This window comes from Notothenia rossii (assembly GCF_949606895.1).
Source record: "Notothenia rossii genome assembly, chromosome: 6".
Lineage (NCBI taxonomy): Eukaryota > Metazoa > Chordata > Actinopteri > Perciformes > Nototheniidae > Notothenia > Notothenia rossii.
Window position 1 is genome coordinate 75,670,005 of NC_136909.1, and position 26,607 is coordinate 75,696,611.

The window sequence follows — 26,607 nt, forward strand, 5'->3', positions numbered from 1 at the left end:
CAAATATGTTTGAGGTGTTTCATTCTAGCATGTTAGGGTGCGCTCGGCATGATACCCTGATGGCAATTAAATCCCTGCAGTCGTGACATTAACATGATATCTGAATTCATGCTGGGCATGGGAGATAAGAATTGATCATTCAAATACTTGCTATAAACCCCAAAGCAACAACTGATATCATTTAGATAATTAGTGCTGTAAAAACTAAATCGTTTTGAAAAATCATCCCATTACATAACACAGATCAGTAGCTCCTTCTAAATGGGCTCTTTTCAAAATGCAACCCAAACAATGGTGTATTTTTCTGGTTCAAAGCCTCCGAATCAAAACACATATTCCGAGCTACCAATTCCACAACGCTACAGTGACAATAATCAAAAGGTTTCATTAGCATCAACACAGGAACCTTTCAAAAGAAGTTACTGCACAGTATGTGTAGAAAAAAGCATGACATAATAGGATCAGGTTTAGGCGTTTCATTTTTACAGATATTGTAAAGTTAGTCTCTGTAGATCTACATGTTATAACTCAGATATTGATATGTTCAGGAAGAAGGTTAAATATGCTATTTCCTTCAAAGTATGAGGGAGTTTGCTAATTAATCAAATCAGACTGAATGTTTTTCACTCCTGATGAACGTGATTCATCTCCGACATTAATTTGCATTTCCTTTTATTCCCTCCTAGGTGGTGCATTCATTATTCACCTCGAAATAGGTAATACACACAGGGAAATAATTATTGTGATTATGCATAATCTTTACCCGCACAGTTGTTTTTCTTTTCCAATTAAGCTACATTTATATAACCGGAATATGCTTTGAATAACAAAGCAGGTGGTACCATTGCTCGGTGCACCTTCACCGCCGTTTGCAAGGAAAGCTTTGAGAGAACTGCACCGCTACAGGCTGCAATGGTGGATTGTTTTCCCACTGCCCATTAATAATACAGGACATACTGTATCCCCATACTGAGGCTAAGCTGTGGCACAAACCCAGTGAGTTTATGTTTCATTTGTAAAAGGATTTATAGGAGGAGCTGGGTAGAGAGAGGACATGACAATTGCAAAGTTTATCATTCCAGCTGGTTAATAAATCTTAATGTAGTGGGTGTAATAACATTATGATGAGTTTATTTTTTTTTCACTGCTTTTCAGAATGAATGTAGATTATTTTTTAGAAACACGTATTTTGTAGCCAAGACAGGTCAAGACTGATTTCAGATAGAGGCACTACATGTTGTATCTTTAATACAGCGAGTGGTTGCTGCCCCACAGTAACATTTGGGTTCAGAATGCTGCTATGTTCACTAGTATCTCATTAGGTTGCTTAACATATAGCTAATAGAGAGGGGCGTGGCTTAAACAAATAGTAAGATAACTTATAGAGGTTAGCAATATGATACTATAATGAGTAAAGCCAGTTTTGCTAACTATATTAAAAACATGTTGTCTTCTAGATAGTCAAGCAATTAGAAGAGCATCAGATGATTTCCTTTATGAGGTACAGGAGACCAAAACGGAACTAAAAGAATGAGAATATCAGACTTTCTTTAGAAAGGTTGTTAATGTTGCTTCATATCTGCTGGATGTGCTATTAGGCAATTGTATACCAATCAATTTGCCGTATCAATTTAAAGGCGATAATGCGTCACAGCTTGTATCTGATACTAGAAGAATTTTAAACTATGAGCAATTGCGATAGCCGGTAATGGAAATGATGATGATCAAAAACATTTAAATATTGTGTTAAATGCAGCTACATGTCCAGCATCAGTTGAAGGAACTTAACTGTTTAGGCAAGGGTGATAGACTCTCTGAAGTATTAGAGTACTTCAGGTTTTTAATATGTTCACAGCTAGCCTAAGGCGAGGCTGAATCTCAGACAGGAATATCAATAATGTCCATATTAGCCATCACCATGCAGAGAAAAACATCAAAACATCAGAGCAGTGAAGTACTGAGCTCACAAATGAAAGCTATGGTTAGTGGTAACATGAATGACCTGTTTCCCACAGGACATTTCCTGAGTCCTACAGCTCTTACATAGCGATATGACAATTTAAATAGATGGAGGGCAGAGGAGAAGTTAAATGATGTGCAGTAGGAGAGAGAAGAGGGATAAAGGGCATAGGAGATGGGGGCCAGTAAGGAGGAAGGTGAGGAGTTCAGTTTAATCTTCCTCTGCACTGAGTTGCGTGGTCCATGACAAATCGAGCGGTTGTTTCCACCTGAGTTGGCCGTGCTGTCTGCAATGCCTCACAGCACATCAGACCCAACATAACCTGGTGCTGTCCCTCTGCTCCCTGCAGTGTGCTTCCCCAGCTGGCATGCTGGAAGTAATGCATCTGTACAACACAGTGTTACAGCGCTATCTGCTTATAGAGTGGCTGCAATTAAATCTCTTCATGACTTACTCCGGTAACTACAGAGAGATTGCTCCTGAATATCAGAATCAGGAGACTTTACATATTTTGGGAACCTTGAAATTAGTCAATTTACACAAAGAATTTGGTATTGATTACATCCTGGTTTTGAGAACCGAAGCATAACTGAACCAAGAATCATTGAACCGTCTGCTCTTATGTCTAGAAAACCAGAAGTGAAGTCAAATTGACACCAGGGTAATGATATGTCATCACTTGTCAGCTCTCGGCCATTATGAAGGCCAGGGAAGTCTGTGGCTTTTGAAACCTGTCTACCTGTGAAGGCAGGCATCTTATCTCGCAGAACCAGAGGCAGGTAGTGGCTTCCTATGATATGGACAGAGTGGAGCAAAGAGACAAACAGAAAGAGATAGAACGATTGAAACCATTAGAAGAGAAGCTCCCGGCACTATCCGCACTGCAATCAATGCGGATATAGTACCCACAATCCTCCTCTCCCTCAGAGACATCCCGTCCCACAACACTGGCTGGCTCTGACGGAGCAGTAGAGTATATAGCTGCCTCTGAAATGACAGCTTAACTACAGGGAAAGGCCTTTTGCTTCTGTCTATTGTATCTTGGCCTCTCTCTACACTACTCTTGATATAGGGGACAGGAAACTGTAAAAAGTTTCCTCGTACGGAGATTTTTACTTGAGGAAGTAAGTTGACGCTCACTTTTCTCGATGTTTGCATTTGAGAGTGGTTGGTTAAAACAGCAGAAGAATTGAATCCCTCTTTAACAAGAACATGTTCACACACTCAGCATATAAGATGCATACAAACAGCTTTGTTTCTAACATACTGTGTTCCTGCATTGATTTCATTCAGCATTGAAAACACAACAGTGCAGGAGTGAAAGATCGATAACCTTGTTTTTCAGACCTCACGAACAATTCCAGTCTGGTTGAAAGCCTGGTGGCAGAGGTTGTAGAGGTTTTGTCGTGGTTTTGTGATCCTTGTGTGTTGGTGTGTGAACATGCTTATCAGCTTGTATGATAAGGATGCACACGACTCATAGCAGCTGGTCTAATCTCTCCTGTTTTCACCAAACACACAGCAAAAACACAGACAGGCAGCCCACATCCACTCCAGCCTCAGGCGAGTATGAAAAATTAAAGATCCATATTTTTCTGCTCCTCCTTAAACACTTTCACAGATACACAGCCATGCATTTTAACAACTCCATGAATGTTATGTAATCTCTGCACAGCCTATAATACATGGGTTGCCTAATCATAAAGTATGAAACAACAAATATCCAGAGACTCTCTAGAGCGTTATTAACCCCTAATCATTTTATATTATGTTTGGAACTAAATTATCTACCAACAGTAAGTGCTGCCATGTGAACATGTGATTGCTATTATTACGGGCTCTTCAGTTTCCAATGAAGTCGTAAAATTGCATAACAACAGATTACAAAGAGTCAATCTTGAATTGAATTGTGCTCTGAAGTCTCTTTTCCATATGTAATCAGCAGGATCTCGAAGGCATTAGGAAACCATGAGGAATACTAAGATATTACCAACGCAGTAAAAGTCTTCTGTGAGCTACCAAGCTGTTTGAGGCTGTTGTCTCAACCCTTATTGTGTGGTAAGAGTTACTTCCGAGAATGCTTTTTACTTAATTGAAATGTCTTCAATCATTCATGTATGCATTGCTTCGTGAACAGCACATAAGTTGAACCATGGGTTGGGAATTATTTTTCAACCTGTGGTTTCCAAGGTCAAGAACAACTCAAGTGCAAGTCTTTATTCACGTATTAATAAAGATGTTTTCTGAAATAAATACAAACTATGTAAACCATAAAGACCATGTTATCAATTTAAAAGCATCTTTTTATAAAGAATTATTATAAAAGTTAAAGTATCACATGAAGGTAAGGTGAAAGGACATTGGGGTTATAATGAATAGCAGCTTTTTCTTATTCTGTATTTTCTTTCCAAAGGTCCAAGTAATATAATAAGAGTATATTATAGTTTTAATATATACATTTCTCTTAAATTATCTAAAATGGTTCAGGTTTCACTTAAAGGTCCCATGTCATGGCCATTTCTACTGATCATAATTCCATTGTTGAGGTCTACTAGAATTGTTCAATGTTCCAAACTCACATTGGTTTTCTCAAACAGCATCTCTGTATAGTATGTGCATTCACTCTCTGTCCTAAACGGCTTGTTGGAGTTCCTTCCCCCCCCCTCCCTATGAGCCCACTGTGCTCTGAGGTGTGTTTATGTGTTACAACGGTGTTTGTTAGCAACCAGAAAAGGACACCAGTAATGACAAACAGATGAGAATACTGCTTGGGGTCTGGGAGCCGTGTTGGCGGGACGTTGCGGGGCTCGCTGCTGCGCCCTTTGAGGCTCGAGGAGTGGAAAGTGTGAGCTGGCTTACTGGTGTCGTTTCCTGGTTGCTGCGTGGGGTCTGCGAGACAGCGAGACACCACGGAACTCAGCCTGAACTCAACTCAGGCTGAATTCAGGCTGAGAAATCCCCGGTGCTGCGGCTGAGAAAAGATAAGGCTGAGTGAGTGTGTGTGAGGAGCTCCACAGATTGCTCAATTTGGACCGGGGCATGGTTACGTCACCATACTCAGGAAGAAAAAAATGGAAAAAGAAAAATCTCCAACGAGGCGTTCTGGGTCAGCATAGACAGGTATTTTCTGTGTTGGAGTTTTACTCGCTACAGAGTTTACTTTGAGGGTTTGTGACTCTGCAGACCGTTTACATGCAGAAAAAGCTTCATAACACACAAGGGGACGGGTGATAACCGGAAAAGCATGACATTTAACTAGTTGAGATTTATATGTGGCCATAAATAAGCAATTCTCTGATAACTTATGGTGCCCCACAGGGCTCAATCTAAGGCCCAATTATTTTCAGCTTGTATGCTAACACTTGCTGATATTATCAGAAACCATTATTTCCATTTTTGCAGAAGCAACCCAGATATATATCTCTGTAATTGCATAAGATCGTATTTCTAACTTAATTTAATGTATCTCTGATATTGGTCTCTGCACAAAATCGGGAGCAGTCTGCCTGAAGGTCTTAAGGCTCACAATCTGTAAAATAAATCTTAAGACATGTCTTTTTACTATTAATTGTTTTTTTCATAAAGTATTTTTACATGATGCTTGTTTTTTCATCCTGTCTTATCCTGCTGTTTTATTTGTATTTATATTCTTTGTTCATTTTTTCTTTGATTAAACATAGATGTTACAATAATCTTCTCTCATGTTAAGCACTTTATGTAGAATATAATTAAGGATCATTGGCTTTGTAATTTATTAAGTTAGTTAACCCAAATAATATCTTTCTTTGTACATCCTAGCAACTTGTGTTGATTAGTATTGAACATACATGTTAAATAACCAACTTGATGATATTGTACTTAGTGACAGGATTTCCACCATGTCAAATTGAGTCAATTTCTTTCTGCAGAGATGACAGGCTGTCCTGTGCAAAGCAGAGGTTCTTTGAGTATTGCTTCACCAAGTGGGAGATGGAACAGTTTTAGAAAGGTATACAAACGCCTACTCCTCTCACAACATCAATTGCGTTTCATTTCAGAATAAAACAACTGTCTAAAAGCAGATGGTGCTACATTGTTTGTTTACAGGTTTTCAGACTTATATGATGGAGGGGATGCGTGGCATGTGAATCAGCAGGCAAAACACGAGTGTGATAAGTCACTAGGGCCCAGCAGTGAAGAATGGTTATACTGATGGAGAAGAGAAGGTTGCTGGGTGCCAGAGCTAAATAAATAATCTCTGGGCTGCAGAGTTGCAGGAGTGTGGGAGGAGGTCTGCAGGGAGTATGGAAACAGTGATTAATAAAAGCAGATCCACTTATAGAAAATCCACCTTCATTATTTTTCCAGACTTCGGTGATAACTGATGCACGTGATGTTGCACTCTCTGGGTACCACACCTTTGTAACATTACATAACAGTGAACATTGCACGTGACAGTATGCCATTATTATGATGAATTATAATATTTTAAAAATGTGTACAGGGATGATCGCTCTGAATGCAAAGTATGGTTGATAAAATATGCATATTTTATAAGGCTTTTATTATTCTTACCATGTAGATTTTCATTTCACATTTCACTGAACAAGTGACATTTCAAAAACCCAAAAAGTGATTTACCAGTATGACTGCAGAGCATGAAAACTGATTATTTTTCATCAATGATTTCACATCTTGAAATTGCTTTTATGAATGTTAATACTTGAGATGATGAGAGCTAGCTAAATTAGTTTTAGCTGCATTTTGTTAAGATAGCTGCATTCAAGCATACAATCATGCAAGTTTAGACAATGTAAATTATAGGGACAACAGCAGTGTAATTATAATCTGAAAGATAAATCAATTATGCTGCACTCAGTCCACATGCTCGTATATAAAAACACAAACAGATTTCTGCTAATTGGACAACCTGCTGATTCTTAAATGGGCCACTGAATGAAAATGGCTCTGGGGAAATCTCTGTTGAGCTGCCACATTGGTGACTGACTAGTGTCAGGTCCATATTCCTGAACTGAAAAGACCACGGTTTTCCAGCTGTGCAGCAGTACGCATATATGCCTCTTTTCACTGAACCTTCTCTGCGAAAGGGAAAGTTGTAGCATCACTCACAGATACTATTTTCTCCCGCTTGTTCTCGACTTCCTCACACATTCAAATCACTGTTACATCAGACTACAGCAGTGGCCCATTCATGTATCGTATAGCAGCAAGGAAGCAGGAGGAAATCAGGGGAGCTGGAGTTCTCTAATGAGCAGCCTTTGTAGGAGAAGTATTTCACGGTTCTTTCTAACAACCTGCTGTCCATGTCCAAATGACCAATTATAATCCAATGGCACTGTTCAATTCAAAACCTTTATTTATTCAGGTGAAAACCCATTGAGATCATTGACCTCTTTTTCAATGGTGACCTGCTGCAAGTAGGTTCCAACATGAATACAAACATAACCGAAAAACAAAAAGGACATCATATGGCATATTTACATTGACTACAGTTTGTATAGCTAGTAGCATTTACAGATACCAACAGTTTCCGATTGGATAGCATCTATCCTTGCTTTAAAAACATGTAATGGACCAAACTGCTCAACTTCCATTCCTTTTGCAGACTGTTCCAAATTAGCGGAGCTGCGCCTCTAAAAGCTGTATTCCCTAAGACAGTCCTAGCAGTTGGCACATTTAATACAACCACAGCATTCGATCTCAGGCAGTAGCCATTTACAATACGCCGTGAGATTAGGGAGCAGATGTAGGATGGAAGTTTCCCTAACATTGCTTTGTAAATAAAAAGATACCAGTGATTGAGCCACCGTACAGTTAGTGAAAGAAAACCTGCCCTTGCATACAGGGTACAATGATGGGTTAATGCTTTACAGTCTGTCACAAATCTCAGTGCACTGTGATAGGCGGCATCTAACTTGATCAGGTAATTGGCCGGTGCATTCATATAAAACAGATCACCATAGTCCAACACAGGTAAAAAGGTCACAGTGACCTTTTCCTGGCCTCAAGTGAGAAACAGGACTTGTTCCTGTAAAAGAAACCTAGCCTAACCCTCAGTTTTTTTAGCAGGTTATTGACATGCAGTTTAAAAGAGAGACAGTCATCAAGCCAGATACCAAGGTATTTGTAACAGGTTCCCACTTCAAGTTTTTTCCCTTGCGTAGTTACAATATCTAAAACAGGCTCTGGTGTCTTTTTAGCTTTTGAAAACAGCATTACCTTGGTTTTATCCACATTTAAAAGAAGCTTTAGTTCAGAGAGCTGAGTCTGAATAGTGTTAAAAAAAGCCTGTAATTTAACAACCGCCTCCTTAATGGAGGTACCTGCACAATACATCACGGTATCATCCGCATACAAACGTAAAGTAGCTTAATCCACATTATCACCTAAGCTGTTGATATATATGGAGAATAAAAGTGGACCTAAAACAGAACCTTGTGGTACACCATTAGAAATGTTTAACCACTCAGAAGACAGCCCATCAAAATGAACACATTGGGACCTTTCAGAGAGGTAGTTCACAAACCACCCCACTGCATGGCTGGATATGCCAATACTGAGTAGCCTCTGCTTTAAGATGCGATGATCAACGGTGTCAAACCCTTTGGAAAGGTCAATAAACAGAGCTGCACAACTCTGCTTATTATCTAAAATACTAGTAATGTCATTCACCACTTTCATTGTCGCAGTGATGGTGCTATGTTTCTTTCTGAAGCCTGACTGCATGTTTAGACAGGATATCATTTTTTTTATCACTGTTCTTACATTCCACTACAAAAGGAGGGTTGAGCTGGGTGAAAAGGATATTAACATCATGTTGTTTAAAAAACAAATGTGAATAGTGTATTTTCGATATGTGCCCATTGGAATTCTATAAGAGGTATTTGTTCATAAAGGTCCAAATGAGTTGTATGGCACATTATTCCCTATCGGGATTTAAATGTACCTTTTTTTCCCTTCAAAAAAGCCCATCAACATCACACTAATCGATACAATTCCTATCAACACTGAGGGTTATGGGAGGAGCTCTCCAAAGTGCTGAAAAGTGTCTCCTAGCTCTAAGAAACGGGACCTACCCGCTCGAGCCCATTGGTAGGCCGCAACGTCACGCGCACATACTACCCGAGCGAGTAAGGTAAATGAATTACAGATGACAGGAGGAGGAAGAGGAGAGATAAAGCTGAGGATGCAGGTTTGGTCCACAACACAAAACCTCCCCACTCGCACCACACAGCAAGAGCGGCTACACCTCGGAGAAAAATAACTTCCATCAGCTGACGACGAGGAGATGCGTCCGCAAAAGCATTGATTCGACCCCTTCTACATCCTCCTCCTCCTCCTCCTCTTCCTCCACCTCCTCCCATCTTTAGCGCGGAGCATCCCGCACACTGGTTTCACTCCGACGGGCAGGCAGACAGGCGGATTGACACAAGCCAGACACGATGTGTGGATCTCCCCGCCATGGGACAGCCGTGGGATTTATAGTGCTGCTGAACGCGCTGCTGCTCGCGACGCAGGCTGCAGAAGGAGTCTCTACGGACCATCTCCTGGTTCAGCTGCACGAGGGCGCACAGGACGAGGCGCACCAACTTGCAACACAACATGGGTTCCATAGTGCCCGCAAGGTAGGGATGCTCGGGGGAAAACTGTCACGCTTTCTGCCACTACGGGAAATATTGTTTTGTTTTTTCTCTTCAGGGAAAAACTTTAAGAATTCATGTCTCATAGCAAACCAAAGTAATTAGTCCTGAAACATAGCTTACACTATTTGGTATACTTAACATTATCTTCACTTTCCTCAGAAATAGTCAAACATTGCGCAAAACAAAGCAGTTTAGTTTAGAGAATAAAGCATGGTTTGACTTCTTTACACTTTGGCTTGATGACGTCATCAAATGCAGGCTCTGGCTAGTAGGTTGCCCATTGGCATAGCCCCAGGGACTAGAAGATCACATCCAGTTTGTGTCCCATAAAGCAAAAGACGTAATTTATTTTGTGGAATAATGTTGTTATCTTCATTACATCACTCACAACATGAGGTTTAGGTTAACCATAGCTTTTAGAAAATGGACAATTCAAACCCATGTGTTAAGTCATTAAATTCCCATAATGAATGGGATGAAATGTGTTTATTTACATTGAATTAATTTGAGGTACTATTTCTCAACCTTATTTAATATTGGACATTTCCAAAACATGATGTATTTACATTGCTCATCGTGACTATCGCCTTCCTAGCAGACATGGTTTTACTCACTTGAGACATACGTGTATTCAAATAGCTTGAAAAATGCAGCACGTATCAAAACAAGTCAAAAGAGATAACAAGCCATTTATGGCAGACCAATGGATATAATTCCCTGTCAGTGTGTGTGCCTTGTCACATGTCAAAATAAATGTGTGGGTGAAATTGGCCGGAGCCTTAGCCAGTGAGGCGTAGCTGTGAACAGAGAGTGTCTACGCTGCTCTGAATAAGGATTTTCTGATTTCTTTTTTTTACCTCCACAGAAAAAACATTATTTCAGTCTGTAACCCGTCATAATATCATCTGTGCTATCTTGTTTGCTATTTCTCGCACTAGATAACCCCCCACTCCATCTACTGCCTCCCAGGTTATGTAATCTGCAGCTATATTTGTCTTAATGGGATAAGCATCATTAAACAATCCGTGTCGTCTGAATTATCTGCTATTGTTGCTTAATTAACAAGACCGGGGCACAGGATCCAGACCCATACAAATGTGAGCACAAAGAGAGATAAAAGCCTCTCTCTCTCTTTTATTTTGGAGATCAGCAAAGATGAATAAAAAACCTTTGATTATTGCAAGAGCTTTCAATGGATGTGCGGCTTTTGTATTTGCTTTTTTGCGTCACATACATGAGCTTTCATCTATGTGTTTGGGCCACAACAATAGACCTAAAGAGCAGCGGAAGATGAGAATAATCCTCGTGCTTCCGTGAGGATTTCATTTCCATAATAGATCTGACAGGCGCATCTGCAAGCGTTTATTTTGAGGATTGACCCGTACCCTGGCTGTTACTGAAGCATAGGGGGGTCTTTAATCTGCCGCAGGGAAGGCTCTGGATGATGCTTCTCATTTCCCTGTCCTTGTGGTTTCATTATGGTTAATTCCAGCACTGTTCTCCAGTGCCTTAAAATAGCCCGCACGGGGAAAGCCAGGGAATCAGGGCTGCTGTTTTCATCTGTAAGGTGACCTGCCGTCCTTCTGTTACATTTTATATGACCATATATTCTGTTATTGCTGCTTCTGTGTTGACTCTCATTTCGGCTTCTGCTACTGATCTATCTTCCTCTGTTGTTTTTTATTTTACGCAGCTTTCCTTTGGAGAGGGGCTCTTCCACTTCTATCCTCAGGACACTTCAAAGAGGCGGAGCAAACGCAGTGCTCGCAGCAAACAGCGTCTGCAAAAAGACAGCAGGGTAAGCATCCACACACACAGACACACACTGATAAAAGCACTGTGTGTTTTCTGTACATGTTCCAAAAAGAGTGGGGCTACCCATTCACCTTGCATGACAAGGGTTATTTTGAGTGTCCATGTAGTAAACAGTCCAAAAATAGGGCTTCAGCAACACAGTAACAAATCACCTTTCAAACTGCAGAGCAAACTGAGCTCACCATAGACAGACCACATGGCATTAAGAGCCACTACATACACACAGGACTAACTAAATAAGAAGCCAAAAATAAACACACATTCAATATAGATAGACAGATAGAAAGAGATATGAGTTAAGAACATAGCATGAGGGTGATAGACTTTAGCAAAGTGCAGCTGTAGAGAAGTTATTCATTTATAATGCAAATGTCGATTCCCATTAATGACACTTAATTGTGTGAGTAGTTTCGGTATTTTTTAACTATTTTTTTGTGTTGTGATGATGACGATGATGTCAGAAGCACTGGTCCCCAGACGGTGTTTTATGATTGTAAGATTTATTAAGCGACTGCCAAGACAAACACTGCCGGTACTTTTTAAAATGAAACCGCATTCAAACGGTCCTCACAATAATAATAAAGGATCAACAGAACAATTAAAATGACGTTTTTCTCAGAAATATAAAATCCCTAAAACCTGAATATACATTTAAATATATTGAGGTGTGGTTCATGTGTGTAAGGAAGGACAGAAGAACAACAGTTGTTCATATATATAAACATGTATCTGTTCTGGTACCAATATAACTATCATTATCTGTAAGATCATTGATGCTGTTTGACTTTCTTTGATTCTATTTTCAAGAAAATAAAGTGTTTTTGGCATCAGGGCAACTCAAAACACTGTGGGATGCCACTAATTCAATATCCAGCTCCAAATTACTTATCTAAACTCCCTGTTATAAACATGCCTTTTGGTGATAGTTTTAGATGTTTTTTTGTATTGCTTTGAATCGGGTTCCTTCATATTTTTTGTTTGTGTATTATTTGTGTTTATATGCCTTCTGTAAAGCATTAATAGGTTAAGTCCAATGACAGGCTGAAATAATGTATGTCATTTTGGATGTGGATCACAGTTTCCTAGCGCTCGAGGTGATATCCGCTAATTGCTTTTCCTTTCTCTTAAATCCAACTATAGCACATTCAAGTTGCTGGAACCAGCTAATGGTGTTGGTGTTGTGAAAATACTGAACAGTAGTTGTAGATTAATTGTTTATCGGTGGGCTCAGTGAAGAATTGACAAATCTACTTAATACCAAGGATCTGTTTTGTCTTGAAGCTCTAATTTAAATAAACAGTTGGGCTGGGTGATTTGCTGTGTGTTTAGCGCTGCCCACCGAACGAGGCGGTGAAAGTGGAGGTCCCGTTGTAGACAATCAACTAACCCGTCTAATTGCGGTTGTGAAAGGTGCTAATGAAAATATATGCGAGCCACTCCAACGAGCTAATACAGCTAATGGAAGTGTGACAGCGTGGACATGGCCAGGTCTACATTCCAGATGCTAAGTTTTAATCAGATCCTTGACATGCTCATATGCAACACTGCAGTTATTGATTTCTATGCATCACTAGAATGGATGAGGTCAGCTAGCCTGATTTAATGTTGCCTGTTTATCATTCTGAAGTGTCTTTCTCCCATGTCTCAAGGCGGTAGATGTGCATTTCTCAGTCTTACAAGTGCAGTTCTGTCAAAAGAAAGGATTTCGTTGCATCTACATTAATGTATACAGTATAGGAGTCTGACATTTCTGTAGTAGTTTTATTGTGTTCATTTAAAGTGATAACAGCAGAAATTAAAGTGATAACAGCAGAAATGATTAAAGTAAAACATTGGTTTGACACAAACACATTATCATTACATATAAGCGAAACAAAGATTGTTATTTGGAAAACATAAAACAAATCCACAGGTGGAATTAATACTAGATAACATAAACATAGAAAGAGTATATGAAATGACGTTCCTTGGTGTGGTTTTAGAGCACAACATCAGCTGGAAACCTCATATCACTCATGTAAAAGCAAAACTGGCTAAGACTATCGCAATATTGGGAAAGCCCAGACACATTCTGAACTACTCATTGTATACTCTATATAACACACTGATATTGCCATATCTGATTTACTGTGTGGAGATTTGGGGAAACACGTACAAAACTAACCTGTGGCCGTTATGCACATTACAAAAAAGGGCTACAAGAGTTATCAATAATGTTGGATATCTTGAACACACTAATGTATTATTTTTGAAGTCACACATATTGAAGTTCACTGATCTGGTTAAATTTAAAATGGCACAAATCATGTACAGAGCCAGACATAATCTACTTCCTAGGAAATTAAAAACATTGTTCGTAGACAGAGAGGGTGGGGATAATTTGAGAGGAAATCTACATTTGAAACAACTCAAGGTCAGAACAACTCTGAGAAGTATGAGTATAACAGCCTGTGGGGTGATTTTATGGAATGGGTTGGAGCAGGAGTTAAAACAAAGCACGAGTATAATTCAGTTTAAAAGGATGTACAGAAAAACTTTTTTGGATAACTATGAGAATGAAGAGAAGTGATTGAAGATGAGAAATTATTGTACATGTATGTATAAATGTAAGTAGGTATAACTTGCATGATGATTTAAAGGACAATCATTGATCAAGTAAGGGGTGGGAATTAATAAGCATTGGCTTCCTTTCGGACACATTATTATTATTACTTATTATTAATATGAAGAATTTTTTTGTTGTTGAATATATAAATATTATCATGAATGTGGATAAATACTGTATTTTAACAATACGGTATTCTGTTTTTCACATTTGTTATTTTGTATTTGTTATTTTTTTAATCTGTTCGAAATAAAGATTGAAAAAGGAGTCAACACTCAATTGATCAGAAGCCTTGAATGTATATGGATGGATGTTTTATCCCAGAAGCCCTGATCTTTGTTGAACTCTATTACTGGAGCCTGCTGACCCACTTTTGACTTACCCACTAGCTTTTCCTTTTATTCCTCAGATATTGTCCTCTGCAGTCCTTTTACAACACATGCCCTACATGGATTTCAATTGAGACGTCTATTCATGCATGTATCCTGGCTTGGCCTATCCATCCATCTGTGGTTCCTTTCTCTCATATTATTTGTACTTGATACAAATACAATCTGTAAAAGGTGGACAATAGGATAGATCTGTGCGAATGAGCAGCATCCCCGGCCCTGAAAGGCACATGTCTGGGAAAGCCTGGAGGATAAGGACAAGGAGAAAGGAGAGAGGCAGCAAAGCTCTTTGATTTGAAGTGAACTGGAGCGTTGGGAGTAAGGCAGTGGGCAAAGGGGCAAAGGCGGCGAGTGATGGCGGTGCACATGCACTGTTTGATGTTGTGAGTGGGCAGTGTGAAATGTCGTCTCAATGGAAATACCAGCTTTCCTGCCAAGTGATGGGATAAAATGATGATGGATGGATGGAGAGAAGGGGGGGATGCAGGGAGACCTCATTGTAGAAAGCCCTGGTAGTTTCCCTCTGAATGCATTTATGTAACAGCAAATGTGACATAAGGCCAAATCAAAACGAAAAAATACATTATTGTTTACCATTTTAAATCCTCTAGACAGAAGATTAATCTGCAAATAGGTTTTTTTTCCCAGAAGTGACTTTTTATTTAAAGGACTTACAGACGTGTCGTTTTACAGTGTGTGTGTTCGCATCCTGATTGCCTAGAGTATGCCATAAAAGACAGGTCCGGATGAATAGGCTTTGGCCATTTTAAAAGGCCATCTTAAGTGCTCTGCTCTCTTATCTGTGGTGGTAAACACACCGGACAATGACTGTTTCTCTCCGTCACTCTGCAGTGAATTTGCTCATGGTGAGCACAAGAGGAAGATTCAGCCACAGGGACATGCTTTCAAAATGTAGCTGGAAAATACCTTTTTTGTTTAGTATTAAATGATTATCAGTATTTGAGGTAGGATAATGGAACAACATGAGTGTCCATTAAATGTTTGGAGTGCTTCATTTTATTAAAAGAGGGCCTTCCCTGTACACCCACACACATAAAAAGGATCCAACCTTTCAAATGATATAATTGTTCCTCTGTGACCTTGGTGAAAAGTACTGTTAGTATTAAAGTACAACATACTTCAGACATTGCCAGACTCTAATAGATGTAATGACTCATACTTCCTTTACCTCACTTTAACTTCTTCAGTTTTTCCTAACGTGTGAATGGGGGACTATTTAATGAAAGCTCACAGTAAATTGGATACCATTTAAAATTAGGAATGACACATGTATTGGCTGCTGTTGATTGCTGTCCTCTCCACAAATGCTGACAACGATGAAGGCAGTGAAATATTAGGAGTGTATTGATTTCTAAATGTAGCAGAAATTCAAATACAACACCATTGCCAGTCATTTCGATAAAAGCTGTCAGCTAATAAGGCATCTACATTTCAAGACATTTATCCTCATCATTTACGTCCTCTGTCCTACGTTATCTCCTACTGCTTGGTTATTAGTATTGTGGCAGCTTTCAGTGAGCAATTTCAATCCAAAACACAGCTGTTCATCCGCATTTAAGTGTCTTTGATGATTCCAAGAAACACAAGTGTATTTGTGAGTGTAATTGCTCTGGCTTTTTGTTAAAAATGGACGGGGAGCAGAGAAAAAAAGACTCCATCTCTTGTGTAGAAGGTGAGTTTGGAAGCCTTGGCTCCAGCTGCAGCCCTTCTGATTAGCAGGGGAAGAATAGGGCTTTTGATTTACATGATACTCTGCCTTCATGGTACAGTAGAGCACAGCTGGCTCTGATGATTTCCTGCGTACAGAGCAGCACAAACCTCCATCTCAGCCCTCATACCAAGTCCTATTTCTAGTTTACTTACGTGTTCCAGCCGAGTTACTGTCGTGCACTAACAATTTCATTTTTGCCCTTTGTATGATCCTTTCAGAAAAGGTTTTTGTGATATAATTTCTTGCCTGAACTGACTCTGACCTGGCATTTCTTTTGCTTTTCCACCCCAGGTAAAGAATGTCGTTGAGCAAGAGGGTTTTGATCGTCAGAAGCGAGGCTACAGAGATATCAATGATATTGAAGTCAACATGAGTGACCCTCTATTCACCAAACAGTGGTATCTGGTGAGTTATCAGCTGAGCAGCAGTCTGCATGCAGCCTGACCTTCAGCTCGAACCACCATTCTTCCACCCTAATTACTCAGAGGCCAGCATATTCCCCACTACTTTCTGAATCAACGTTGTTATTCATTCATTAATTAGTCTTGCCAATAAGGTCCGTGCCATCTCATCGCTGCATTCACGCCGCCTAGTTTCCTCCCCTCTTGTTTACTCTAACTGGCAAGCGTGACTTTTACGCTGCGGTTAGCTCGCTGTCACTCATCTCGCTGACATTTACTTCCCCTTCTCACACCCCCAAACAGTCCTTATCCATAGCCTCCTCTTCCCACACACACATGGTCCATGTTGACTAATGTTTGTATGTTGCTCACCTCGGTGCCATGAGTCATGGATGTTCTTCATATTGCCTCTGATTAGATAAACACGGGCCAGGCAGACGGGACCCCTGGGCTGGATCTCAATGTGGCTGAAGCTTGGAAACTGGGCTACACGGGCAAAGGAGTTACCGTCGCCATCATGGATGACGGTGAGTGTAAAGTGTTTTACCCTTGAGCGCTCTCTGAAAACACTTAATTATACATGGATATGTTCATCGTACACATTCGATTAGTAACTCTATTTTTATCTATAAGGAATTAAAAAAAAAGGTAGTTTTCAAGAGTAGGCCTATGTATGGTAACCACTTACAATTCGGTAAAGTGCATTCGTTTAGATTGTTCGTCATTCTGTGTTAAAAGCGATTCACTGAATCAAAGTGTGAATTAATATGAGACATACAACTAAAGCTACTCTCCACTGTGCAAGGAAACCCAACTTGAAAATCCAACTTTATAATTGTTAAGCCTAAGATGTAGTGGAATTTTCGCAAACTCTAAGCATCTTCAATCCTTTCGGTATATCTCTGAAAAAACCTTTTGGAGTTAAAATAGATGCAAAATACAGTACTTATCAGTGTATGACCTTTTTGATAGTATAGTGTTGGGAAATGGTGTGGAAATTGGCAGTAGATTATAATACACAAATATAATAAAGTAAATAATACGATAATGCTTAAAAAACAGGTGTCAAATCAAGAAAATAGTAGCAAATTATCAAATTGTTGGCAATCAATTATATGTTGATCGATTAATAAATTGACTCATTAGGCGCTTTCACACCGGAGTACTTTTCCCAGGAATACTTCCGATAGTTCCTGGGATTTTGCGTTAACACCAAAAAGATCTGGAACTCAAACTTTTTTTCGGGAACCTTTTCACCCCTTTTCAGTCCCTGCTAGAGAGGTGATACTTTGCTGGGGAGGGGAAAGGTTCCAATTTCTGATTGGCTGGGCGAATTGCAAACCACGGCCCGTCAAACTCAGAAAAGTTTTTGTGAAGCTGCCATTTTATTTGCTCGCATTAGCATTATTAGCATTAGCATTAGCCCAGCGCACCAACGGAGAGAGAGGTACGTCTACACTACAGGCATCAAAAAATGCTTTCAACGCTTCGCCCATTCACTTGAATGGGGTGACGTAGAAGATTTTTAATCTTCGCCGAACTGCATTGTGGGGAGCATGGCATGGCTTTGCAAGCATCACGAGCATCTATCGGCATCAAAAGTTGAACAATGTTCAACTTTTGAGGCTCGATGCTTGGCATCAGCCAATCAAATCCCGTTTATGCAAATCCCGCCAGTGCAAGCGCAGCCAATCAAACCGCGTGCAAGCTGGGAGAGCCAGACCGCAGTTCATTTCCTCATATTCCAAACGAGATATTACGGTAGCAAATCACCCGGTTCTTTACGACCGGAACTATTTACCGGGATACAAACCGGAGGAACCAGGCATGGAGGGAGGTGGCAGAGACAGTGGGTGAAACTGATAGTTTTTCCGCCTGTTTGGAGAGTTTATATCCAGTTTACTTCGTTTTAACATTGCTATTGCTTTGTATGTCGGGGGCGGGAGATTCATGTGATTGGTTGCTCGCAAAAAATCGCCAAGCTTCAGACACACCCAGCTTCAAGATTTTTTCATGCCTGTAGTGTAGACGGGCCCAGCAACACAAAATAAAACATGGGAGCGGTGGAGTGATGAGGAGGTGTTGGCGTTCTGGCGATTTACCGGGGGGCTCCGGGACTTCGGGTGGCAGTATACGCCGTGAAGTTGTTTACGGCCTGCCAGTAAACCCAAAGCAGAAGAAGAAGAATTGACGTCAGCGGAAAAAAAAGTACTTGGTGTGAAAGTGCCTCTTGTTAAGTTTTTTGTTTCCTGAGTAAAGAACCAAACTATATGAAAATGTGGTGAAGAAGACATTGAAGGTCACAGTATCCTCTGTGAAGCACCTCCTCTCAGGCTTAATTATATCACTGATTAATGTCAAAATCACATTTCAGGAATCGACTATCTACATCCCGACCTGGCATCAAATTATGTGAGTACTCCAGTCTTATTGGATTTCATATTTTCCTTCCATTTTCTGAAGTGCTGTTAATAAGTGAAGCAGGGGTTCAGGTGGAGGAATTTCATGGGCTTTTTTCGGCGTGCCATTGGCAGTGACAGGTGCTCTCCACGTTGCCTTCATGGCTGCCGACTCTCCTTGTATTCGTGGAGACGCAGAGGTAGGCAGACGGCCAGCCAAGCTGTTTAATGTTAATGCACACTGCACTATGGCAGGCACAATGGCAGGCCGATCTGTCACAAGCAGAGATAATGCCAGGGTAGTTGGCGCTGCATAATGTGATGCTCTATCTCCAGAATACTGATAAAACCTTAAAGGACAAGAAGGATTGCTTAATGGAACAAGGAAGCGAAGAAGGCTTAGTGCGATTTGATTATAAAATATGCAGCTTCGTCAGCACAACTGCACACTGCTGTTGTATTGAATCTAGGGTGTTTAAATACAAACCTTGCAGGGTGCCTAAGGTTGTTGTCACAGACTGGGTTATGTGATTCGTTTGCCTCAAAAAATTGGACAAATACCTCTATTTTCTTATTAAGACAAACCAATTTGTTTTCTTTTTGTTAATATATTGTTGGAAAAAGGTGTTAAAGATTACACGAGTACAGTGTGCTCTCTGTTATGCTTTTCCCCCCTCAGCTCATTTGCACACTGTGAGATCCTTTGAAATGTGGCTTGCATAATAGTTGGGTTTTTTTCCAGTGTGCATCAGTCTGTACTCTTGGCACTATGTCTGCCTGCCTTTGCATGTTTCTCGCCTGTGAACAGAGATGAGCCTTGGCCCCAAAAATAACACTCAGCCTCAGCTGGGGTGATGCAGGAGCACGCTCTACTGGAGTGATGGATCACGCTGTGCATAGATCTTGTGTGTATTTGTGTGTGAGTGAGCGAGAGAGACACTGTATGTAATCCTGTTTTTGTTACCGTCGCCATGGTTTTTCGCAGATCCACAAAGACCTCCTATCAGCAGTCTTATTACATAAAAAAACACGCAATATTGGGTTTATGTGGCATCTGCCATGTGGATGTTTACGTGTACATGCATATCAGCTTTGGACAAGCACAGCCTTTTTTTACTTCAGGACTTCTTATTTGGTGTGATGACGACCTTTAATAAGATATATTTTGATATGGTTTGTTGATTGGGAAAATGTGTTGGCCTGAGATAAGACATCCATAGCTTGCCAGTTCAATTTCATGGCATTTTTGAATATTGTTTTGCACACATAAAAACAAATACGGCAGATTTAATAGCAGATAAACTGTATTATTTGTTTCTCCTACCTTTAACAGTTTTAATAAATGATAACTATCAGTGATTCATTTCTTTGTAATAAAATCGTGATGAAGATTTGACCTTATTCCTGAAGCTACGGAGCTATGAGTGTGCAGTTACTCCTTCCATCTCCAAGTTTGCCAGCACCTGATCAATACTGCTATTGTGTTTGGCTACTACAATATTCAGAGGATTTCGAAGTAACCGCAGCATTGATCGACAGGTGACAGGTTTTTTATTCAGTCTGCAAGTGTTATTACACTCAGGGAAGTTACCATGACAACATTTTATGATGTCACACTAACAATACATTGATCTCATATGTTGCTTTTGTGTGAATGAGGGATGAAGAGAGGGAGTAATAGAGAGAGAAGTCAAAGTTTCTAAAATCTAAAAGAGATTGCCAGAGAGATTTTCTTTTCTTCCCAGAAGCTCACCGTACACTGCGACATAAACATCTTAACATCATGTTCACAACCGCTGTTCCAAGATCAGATGTAAATTATCCAGCTTCCCTGTCAGCTCGGACCTTGTCAAATAGTTACTCTGATGTTCCTTTGACTTTAACGCATTTTGCAAAAGGACTTTCCCATAAAGTCACATTATGCAGAAATCCTGCTTCTGCTCTCTAGATTACCGATTAGCTTTATCAGTTTCCAAAGGACAGTTGAAATCAGCCATGATAACACGATGAATGGCCCGAAGAGAGGGGGTGTTTTGTCTGTGCTTCAGGAATTAAAAACATACCAAACACCATGACAGGCTTTTCTCTGGATTTAGAATATGTGCCTTTTGAGTTTCAGAAATATCGATTTGTACCTAATTAAAAGTATAAGAATAACAACATATCATTTTAGGTACATTCAAAATCAGTATAGAAATATCATCTCCAAAGGGCCACAAGCTAAATCTAGGAGATTGGCAATGGGAGAGAATATTAGATAGTGTTTTCGTTTGTTTGTTTAAATCAATTAAATGAATCTTAGAAGTATGAAGGAAGATAATCACTGTTTAGTAAAACTGATAATAATAACTCACAGACATCATGTCATAACGTCATTCTCCCCCCTGCCTTCACTGTGTCTCTCCAAGCTGTCACTGACAAATATAGCTAACATGCTATAAAACAAATGCATGCATCTACTATGCAAGAGCTAAAACTGTAACTAAACCAGTAACTTCAGCCCTCAGGTAAATGTAATGGATTACAACATACACTACTTCCCTGTGTAGTGGTGAATGTGGTGGATTAGAAGTAGCAATAGGCAGAAACTTGAAATATTTAAGGGAAGTAAAACCATTTGAATTGAAAAGGACTGCTCCTTAGTTAATTCTACTTAAAAATATGTTTCTACCTTATCTATATGATGCTATTCTATATACTGTTTTACGAAAACGTAGCAGCTTTGATTCTTTGATCTGTGGAGTACTACTCGCTCCCAGAAAGGTGGAGGGTTTCCAGGGAAAGGTGAGGTGTCTGAAGCTGGGGACAATCCATCATTACGACCATAGTTGCTCACAGGACAGCAGAGGAAGAACAGAGTCTGATTGATAGCAGGGGATATGAGCTTGTGAAGCACAGCGAGTGAGTCATGGACATAACCCTGGGTCATTTATTACCGGGACTCAGCACTTTTCACTCCATTTAATGAAGGAGAAATTTGAGCACAAAACCCGTATGGGGACTAGCATGTTTGCCATTTACACATCAGCTCTCGGTTGATAATAAAAACAATTTTAAGCCTATTCTTGGATTTTTGAAATGTTTAACCAGCTACACTGCTGACGTTGTACCACTTATAACTCTCCAAGAAAAAAAAGAAAAAAAAAAGTGAACAAGTAATCGCTTATGAGGGAAACAGTTGGCATTCGTTTTTCATGTTTATCCTCACTTCTCTTTAAACAGTCACAGAATCACCTCTGCGTCAGAAAGCCCTTGTCGCTGTAAGCATTGCTTCCTCTCAGAGTCACCTGCTCCACATCGTGATAATTACAGTGTTTCTCCATTGGGTCAGTAAGCCTAGCTGTTTTGCTTTCTCTCTTTGTCGCCGACTGAGTCATCTCGTCTAAATGTCAACCAGCAGAGCTGTCAGGCGAGCGAGTGGAAACGGCCCCCAAGATTGATCTGATGTGTTCAGCTCTATGGCTAATGACCCCGGCCGTGGCTTCTCCGTACTCGGACCAAACAAAGCACCTGTTACTGGGTTACAGGGCAACATAGATAACACTCCAAGGGACATGAGTGACAGGTATAGGGGAGATTAGAGCAGATTGCAATAGCCTGTCTTTTGGAAGTGTTGTACAGAAAGAGCAATAACTGTTAGACTTTCCCGAAGATGTCTGCAGAATCTTTAATCCAACTCTGTTTGATCCTCAGACGAGGCTATTCTGGGAATTATGTTGACTGTATAATGTCTCTCTGGCAGATATGTCTCTCCTGTGTCTTGTTCCTCCAGCTTTTCCGCTGCTGTTCGTTCTTATCCTATTACTTTTGGCCATGTGGAATTAAATGCTGGCAGTGATTGGGCCATTATTTTCTCAGCTAGAAATCCCCGCTGTGACCACACATTATTCCAGTAGAGCCGCAGAGTAGAGTAAAGACTTGTCGTTATATTTGAGCTGAGTTTGTTTCCGTTAACTTCTCTAGAAAAACGTTTTTAACAAAACACTTAGAAGCTGCATTGATGTCGTATTAAAATGATGGTGTGAAGGTTTTATGGAGATTTATTGGCTGAAACTGGATTTTTATTTTTCATCTGTTTTCAAAAGTGTATAACCACCTGTCTATAGTGCCAGAAGCCGCTGCCAGAGAAAATAAAACATGAGCTATAGTTTTGTCTGGTTGCCCAGGGGGTGAGTTATAGTCCAAGGTAACTTATACGCTAGAAGTATAAGCAGCATCAGCATTTCACACTAAGAAGCCATGTTTTGGAAAAAATCCATCCCAATTCTCCATGAAATGATCCTCTCTGATTCCTCTCCTTTTGTTTTTCTGTCTCGATGATGTTGTTTTTGTAAATGCATCCATTTGGTCCTTTCAGAATGCTGATGCCAGCTATGACTTCAGCAGCAATGACCCGTTCCCATTTCCCCGGTACACAGACGACTGGTTCAACAGGTAAAGCTCACCCAGCCGACCCCTATCCATATACACACATAGGCAGAGTGTTTTCATGTGCACACTCACACGCTCTCCCTGGAGTCTGGTAGCTCTGCTATATTGATTTTCTCTTCACATAGTTCCATTAAGGCATAATGGTGCAGCATAAACAGAGCTGCGGTCCGGCACAACACAATAGAAAACATAATATCTATTTTTACCCGCTGACTTTGAGGAGATAAGCTAGATAAAGGACAACTAGGACACGTCTAGCCTCCTCTCAGTGTTCACATTGACCTTCTGTCTGATAGTGTCTTATCTGCCTAGCATTTCCCAATCACACCGGTGATCCACTGCCACGGCAACACATGTCGGAGAGAGGAACAAAGAGGAATATATTCTTTCTCCGCCTCTCCTTCTCCACCATGCCTCCATCTGCTCACATGTATCTATATATGTGTGTGTGTGTGTGTGTGTGTTTGTGTGTGTGTTTGTGTGTGTGTATTTGTGTCTGTGCGCATCTGTGTGGGAGTGAGAAAGAAGTATTTGGGTTTGCCAGTGTAGCAGTTGCTGACTGTCGGGGCACAACTCGCTGGCTAATCAGCTGGTTGTTATAAATAGCTGCCTGTCTGTAGCAAAGCATGCTGGGAGAGAGGGGTTGACTCTCTGCAGTGTCCCTGTAGGGAGCGGAAGGATGGAGAGATAGACACATCACATGGTGCACACAAAACACTGATATGTGCAAACATATTCATTCGGACTCGGATGAATGTTCGATAAGGGGAAGTCTAAATCTCATTGCCTCTCTATGAGCCAACGTTCTTCAAATCACAGTATTTTCATGATTATTTGATTTGATTTATGGCTGCAGAAAATGCTAAACCTCACTTTTTCAGACTGGTTGTAAGTCAACAAAAGCAGAAGTTGCATATTTTCCAAGAAATCTCATCTCAATTTAAACCACAGTTTATCATTTGTAAATTCATGCAAATTCATGCGGAACCTCCTAAGTATATTCTCTGCTTTTTGCTCTCATCAGTCACGGCACACGATGTGCTGGAGAGGTCTCTGCTGCAGCCAACAATAACATCTGCGGCGTGGGAGTCGCCTACAACTCCAAGGTGGCAGGTGTGTATCATATTCAAGCTGCAGTTTGGACGGTGAGAGGAATGACAATGAGCAGTTTGCACTGATAGAACATAACATTTCTCTATCATGGTACGATGGAGGGATCAAAAGGTATGATGATGGTGCTTTGCTGTGTACGCATCATGTATTATATATGTTACTGTGGAAGAACATTGTTTGGCATTGGAGCACATTTAAACCGTTTACTTCCTCATAGCATTACTGCAAATGACTGCAGAGGTCAGTTGGAGTCCTCATAGCAACAAGACAACAACATTAAGCTCTATGTTTTTGTTTTGTATGGATCTTCCTTGGGAGTAGCAGTAAAAATCAGTAAAGACAGTAAAAAGACGATGAGTATTGACTGCTTGATTTGTGTGCTTCAATAAAGCAGACATCAATCTTTTGCTATCGTTAAAGGCTTTGATGTTGTTGTATTGTGCTGACGGTATATATTCGGAACCTACCCAGCTGTGAAAGGTTTTAATGAAATGTAGATAACCCCTTTATAGCTACCTTACCTTTCTTGGAGGATTAGCAATATATCAAACCGCAAGTTGCCATCATTTTGCTATCAGATTCAAATGGAGAAATTGCTCTTTCAGGTATCAGGATGTTGGACCAGCCCTTTATGACTGACATCATTGAGGCGTCATCAATCAGCCACATGCCTCAGGTGATTGACATCTACAGCGCCAGCTGGGGACCAACCGATGACGGGAAGACGGTGGACGGACCCCGAGAGCTCACGCTGCAGGCTATGGCTGACGGAGTTAACAAGGTGAGGCTACGTCATACCCGCTGTGCAGAGGGTTATATAATAATGTGCCAAAAAGGAAGGGTGTAAATTGTATGAATCTTTTCCAATTGGATCTATTCGCCGTCTACAAAGTCTGCTTAATTAACTTGCATTCATTATTTGCCATTGTTATGTCCTTAAACCCAATTGCCATGACAGTAAAGCTCCTCACTACTGATACGAAGATAAAAAAGGTCTTTGTTGCTTTCCTTCGAGCTTACCCAGATTCATTTAGAGCAGGGGTGTCAAACTAAATGTCATTGTGAGCCACATTAGCATTATGGTTGCACTAAAAGGGCCGGTTGTAACTTTAAGACTATATAAATGTACATATATAGATATATAATATTAAATATTGCATTATATGACATGATTGGCTCTGCATTGGATTATTATCAGTTCTGGTAATAACTTCATAAATAACTACCTCTGAAAGCAGAAGTACAGGGCAAATCATAAAAAGCAAATATTAAACAATTACACCAATTGTATTGTATATATATTATATTCTTTGCAAGCTCTTCCGGGCCACATACAATGAGGTCGGGAGCCTTGAGTTTGACACCCCTGATTTAGAGAATAGGGATGCATTTGCTAGTCAATCCAATACAGCATCCCTAATGTGTTACACTACTCCTTACTCTACAAGAATATGTTTCTCATTAATAACCCATTGCCCGCTCCAAAAGGAAAAGTCAGAACGTATTTACAGGGTTGATGGAACTGTTCATGCTGGTCTTGCTCAAGGACACTCCAGCAAGGTGATACAGGAGCTTAACGTAGGCCCTTTGGTTGAAGAGGAGTCTTCTTTCACACCCACACCACACAGAGCTGTCATGCTAACATTGCTATTGCCAATTTCCTGCTTGATTAGTCATCATGCACTGTGTTGCAGGCAGGTGTGCGTTGTGTTGAAACGGCCACATCTCAGGCTAGCTGAGTGGGAGCCAAGCTAACTGTAAACTCTGATCAACACAACTAATCAAGCATCTCACATTCTAATGATGACTTACATGAATGATGGACACTGTGCAAAAAAAAAAAGATTTAAAATGAATAAGCACATCCTGCTATATAAACACACAGAGTGGCTTCAAGTCTGCATCCTAAACATAACTGTGTGGTTTTGCAAATTGCCACCAATAATGGAAATAAATGAAATAGAATGCCGAGCAAAATTAAAGCACTTTATTTTTGATTGTGTAGAACACAGAAGGCCTGAAGCTCTAACGTGAGCTCAACGATGCTCAAACTTGTCTTTGCTATTCAAATGGAGAGCTTCATAAATAAGCATAGTGAAGGGAAGGACATGGCACTCTT

The 26,607-nt window shown here is 40.3% G+C and overlaps 1 protein-coding gene across 1 annotated transcript in view; it reads left to right on the forward strand.

Annotated features, from left to right (window-relative positions):
- The first annotated feature begins 9,056 nt into the window (after positions 1–9,056).
- Positions 9,057–26,607, forward strand: part of pcsk2 (proprotein convertase subtilisin/kexin type 2) — a 28,022-nt gene continuing 10,471 nt past the window's right edge. Inside the window, exons 1-8 of the mRNA XM_079689735.1 lie at positions 9,057–9,585; positions 11,297–11,401; positions 16,436–16,549; positions 16,964–17,072; positions 18,920–18,957; positions 23,302–23,378; positions 24,400–24,488; positions 25,094–25,269. Coding sequence (XP_079545861.1) covers positions 9,403–9,585; positions 11,297–11,401; positions 16,436–16,549; positions 16,964–17,072; positions 18,920–18,957; positions 23,302–23,378; positions 24,400–24,488; positions 25,094–25,269 — 891 coding nt within the window. The 5' untranslated portion in view covers positions 9,057–9,402. The remainder of the gene's footprint in view (positions 9,586–11,296; positions 11,402–16,435; positions 16,550–16,963; positions 17,073–18,919; positions 18,958–23,301; positions 23,379–24,399; positions 24,489–25,093; positions 25,270–26,607) is intronic.